Source organism: Sesamum indicum, linkage group LG4, assembly GCF_000512975.1.
Source record: "Sesamum indicum cultivar Zhongzhi No. 13 linkage group LG4, S_indicum_v1.0, whole genome shotgun sequence".
In the NCBI taxonomy this organism is placed as follows: domain Eukaryota; kingdom Viridiplantae; phylum Streptophyta; class Magnoliopsida; order Lamiales; family Pedaliaceae; genus Sesamum; species Sesamum indicum.
The window spans coordinates 14248127-14253038 of record NC_026148.1 but is presented as its reverse complement, the minus strand read 5'-3'; the positions used below and the strand labels follow the sequence as shown (position 1 = coordinate 14253038).

Genomic DNA, 4912 nt, shown 5'->3' with positions numbered 1-4912 from the left:
AAACAGTGAGAAAACTAGTTATGATTTTATAACACACCTCAACAAAAGGTGAGGAAAAGATGGGAACCCGTATAAAAACTTCATCTATATGTTCCTGCCTATATCAATCTTCAAGCAAACATCCTTACAAGCATAACCCAATTTCTCTTCTGCGCTCTCAGCACACCCATTTTGATCCTCCTTTTCCTTTCCCTTGGATTCAATTATTCAAACAAAAAACAGAGCAGTTTCTTTTTCGGGGAAAAGAAAAAGAAAATTACATTTCCACCAAATAATAAAGCAGACCCTTAACCATGTCAATTCTCAGAAGCCTCTTCACTTAATTTCTGAGATTCTAGAGATTCATGCCATTACTGAACATCTAGAATTTAAAGTTTGTTATCTGGCAACTGAAGAAAAGCTTTTCGAGCAGATTAGTTTCTTTTATTTTGGGTTTCCCGTTTCCGAAATTTTCAACTAATCTCTTCAAGTTTCTGCTGGTCAGTTACACAAGGTAGAATTTTGATAAACCCACAAAATTTCAAAGAGAAATCAGTAATTTTTCAGTGTATAAGGAGATTGAATACTAGTGGATTCAAATTCTATATGCACTTTTTGATATTGTGTTTTTCCAGAGGTTCTTTGAAAAATATTAGCCCATACTATGCTTCTTTCACCACCGAACCAACTTGATATATCACTCTTCTTATGATTTTTTTTCCTTGTTCCTCGCACTAACTCTGCTTTCTCATTTTCATGATCCAAAGGAAGTATTATAGTTCCCCAACCAAATACCAAATAAATCAAACTGACCAATTAAACTTCCCAGGCAAGCACGGAAAAGATTAACACATTCAAGGAAGAAAATAAAAAAAAACAGTAAAGCTACCATCCAACAGTTTCATACTTTTAAAGTCAGAATTGCAGATACAGCAACAAAGTTATTACAGCATTTCAGAGAGAAACTTTCGTACATTCCAAGAATAGTCAACTATTACTGGGCAATAAAATTGACACAACGTGTTTCTCAACCTAAGAATGAAGCTGCATACATACTTTAAGAGTAAATGCATTGGAACAGTCACAAACAACCTTCAGTTGTGATGCAGAAGAAGATACCATACGCCAATTGATAAATTGAGGCACTTATTCAAATATTAGTCTAATAATTTATGGAGACTGACATCTTCATTGACTAATCGCTTCTTTAACATCAATTGAAAGGCGACGTACTTAATAGTGCATAAAAGAAGCAGGCAAACCTTATGATGGCTCCACCTTTCCCAATTATTCCACCACAAGAGCTGTTGGGCACAACCAGTCTAGTTTTCGATTCAGGATCAACTTCACCACCATCCTCGGCATAAAACTAACCCAAGCAGAAAAGAGATCCGTTTAGTAGTAAATCCATATACTCATCTCAAAAACTTAAAGATATTCTCCTTACCTCATCCAGCAATTTGGAGAGGATGAGATTGACTGCATTTAATATGTTATCAACTGTTCCGGAAACCATGATAATCCTGTCAGACGTGCCAGGAAAACACTCAAAATTGCGTGACAACTGGATGCGCGCTCCAGATTGTGACTGTATATCATTGATAGTTGAACCACCTTTTCCTATTACAGAACCAGCTTCAGCATTTGATAGAAGGAACCTAAGATGGGTTTCCTTCTCTACATTGTCTGTGCAATAACAAAAAGAGAAAAATTTAACAAAAAGAATACAAAAAGTATTATATGCAATTAGGAGCACTAGGTCGGAGAATGATAAAACATTCAACCATAAAATGGAGAGTAATGAGTATGAGTAAACATGTTCCATTGCATTTTCCCAATCCTTACTTATAAAGCATCTTTTTTTTCCAAATACGGAAAGAAATAGTTTAGGGTAGTTAGTCCCAGTCTACATTGAAAATGAGGATTAGATACACTAAAGGAGCTTCCCTAAAGAAGCACTACTGTTATTCCTCAACATAAGTTTTTACTAGTCAAATAAAGCCAATGCAGCACAGAGTTCCACATACAAATAAAATGACCAAATGATAGGGATTGATGATGCATCACCATATTAGCCGCATTAGATTCACAACTAGTATATGAAATATATATAACACACACAGATCAGATTCATCAGAATGTTATGCTTTGATACCACCACAAGTTTCTTTATCAAATAAATTTAAAATTACAGGAAAATTAAGCATATACATCAATAAAACTCGGTTTCAGTGTGGGAGTACCAGATTGTTATCAGAATGTTGCTTAATCGAGAAGTATACAAATTACAGAAAAGGGAACTATTTCTAGAATTGATCTTTTGCCCCCTACTATTCCTCTTCCTTATGGGAGAGCCTTTGCCCTGGGGGGTTGAAGCATAACCTCTTACACTCACCGAGCAGTCTAGCATAGTCTCATGCTACTTCTACTTAATTAATCCAAACTTCCTTGAGAGTAATAGCTGATCGAAAGTTCTCTACATCAAAGTCATGTAGAAAATGTTGAAAAGCTCATCTGCTCAAAATTTGGAAGTATTTATAATATTAAGAACTTACTCCCTCCATCTATTTTAATTGAAACGTAATTTTAGATAAGAACCAAAAATATTCTGGATGCTTTTACAGTTTTTTCTTAAAAGCCATTACTGGACTAAAGGTGTCAAATCATTATTTTAAGTGTGAAGAGTAAATTTTGACATAAGATTTCTGTTGTAAGGGAAAATGTACTGTTTCCATTATTAAAGTACACTAACTAAAGACCCACACTAGCTGAACTCTATCCATGACTTCATAGACATGACACTCCCATTTCACCACTAAACTACATTTTAATGGCCACTGTCACAGTTATTATATTATACTTTTAATTGATAATTGATAGAGATGACAATTGGTTTTGTCTAGGGTGGATTTCCCAAGACCTGCGACTTGACTGATCAAGAATTTTATGGAGTCGATGGACCCACTTTGTAATGTTCGAAATATTAAAGAATCATTTTGAACAATTATTTTTAAAAATAATATCATCACAAGTTTCTTAAAATGTGAAAATTATAATCTTTGTAAAGAACTAATCATTTAAATATTTATATGTACATGTCTTAGTTTTTGAAATATTGAGATCCACAAACATATCTTCTACTTTCATATATACTAAGCTATAAGTTATATTTTATTAAATTTTATATCATATTTATGATATATATGTGAGCATATATATATGCAATATACTCATTATTATAGGAATACACAGAATAAAATACACAAAAGAAATTTAAAAGATTACAATAATTTAAACAGGTTTGGTCTAGGTGTAGTTAAACTTAAAATCCAAGATACGCCCTGAGACCCTGTCCAAAGTTTCCAGCCCTAATTGACAACATTAAACATCTTTATAGATATGTTTCCAAAATTAGATATGCTACAGATAAATCGATCTCATAACATTGACTCATGAAATGCAGTAAATTATAACTCAAATTCAGCGTTCAGTGTGACACATGAATAGCATAGCATTAACAATCAGAAAATAAAGAACACCAAGTATTAACATATGTTTCAAACTGGCCAAGAGTTCCACAAAATCACTATCAATGCCAATTTCGAGGGTTTCGGCAACAACTATTTACAAAGTAAAAAACACAACGATAATGTTAACCGGTTTGTACTCTAATTCCATGCTATTAAACAACAAATGAGCTGATGCAAACATAAATTTCACGTTAACTCAAAAATTTACCGAACAAAACAGATCCAGGACCACAGATCTTCAGAAAACAAGTTGATTAAGTCGAACTAACATCATGTAAATACGTGTAAATGAATACATACATACAAAAGCGTAGAGAGAAGGAAACCTGGTGGAGGCGTTGATTTCCGAGGCGATGATTGATTCTGCTGGACCTCAGACGCCGCCGCACTATACGGAGATTTACCACCTTCCATTGCCATATCTTTCTATATACTAATGTATAGTTAAACTTAACTTATATATGCAGAGAGATATGGTCAGAGCATTTGAAATGTTAGAGAGAGAATCGAAGTTGAAGAACTCTGATGTGATTTCCTTTTGTTTGTATGTATAGGTTGTGATGTTGGGCTGTTGGAAACTTGGAAGTCCAAATTGCATTTGAATAAGGATAAATTTTATAAGATTTTGTTGTAATTATAAATACATTCCACTTATATAAAAAATTATAATTATCTCACATGATATTTGAATAATGTTACATTACTTATTGAAAAAGTGAGGAATACAATAAATTCAATAATATCCTCGTGTATTTAATGAGACCTAATTTAATTGACAAAACTTATGTTTTATGATTTTAAGGTCATGAAGTCAAATCCTACCAACTTCGGGTCGTTTCATTGGCCTTCCTTTTTTTTTTTTTTTTTTTTTTTTATAGCACTTCTCGAACACCTTCATCTGTTTGACGGGGCATTCAAGTTGTGCCTCATGTTCAAAAACCATTTGAAAAAATAATTAATAAATTAAATTAAATTAATACTAAAATACTTACTCTCTTACGTTTGTGTGCCCCAAAGGAGGATGACCCCCTGCGTTAGACGGTAGCAGCTGCGTCCAGGTTTGACTGCACAATTGGCCTTATTCTTTGTCAATTGTGATCGAAAATCTGGGCGAGCCCAATACTCTAATAGTTGGCGCCAGATCTCCTCGGGCAGCCACAACGAGCTTTTTGCATAAACTTACCCGCCTGCGACTTGACGACCTTGAACATCGCCTCGTCATCGCAGTCCCACTAGTATGTCAGCTGCAAATGTCACATATAAAAAGAATGTAAATATTAAATAAAAAATGTAAGTATTACTTAAAAATAAATGTTATTCTTACCTTTAAATTAGTAAACCAGAATAATTGGTGCTCCTATGGGATCTGCAATATGGATCCCCAAGGATGCGGATAATGTTTG

The 4912-nt window shown here is 33.8% G+C and overlaps 1 protein-coding gene across 1 annotated transcript in view; it reads right to left on the bottom strand.

Annotated features, from left to right (window-relative positions):
• Positions 1–4048, bottom strand: part of LOC105161033 (protein BTR1) — an 8709-nt gene extending 4661 nt beyond the window's left edge. Inside the window, exons 1-3 of the mRNA XM_011078593.2 lie at positions 3836–4048; positions 1427–1665; positions 1242–1348 (exon numbers count right to left, since the gene is read on the bottom strand). Of these exons, the coding sequence (XP_011076895.1) occupies positions 1242–1348; positions 1427–1665; positions 3836–3929 (440 nt within the window). The 5' untranslated portion in view covers positions 3930–4048. The remainder of the gene's footprint in view (positions 1–1241; positions 1349–1426; positions 1666–3835) is intronic.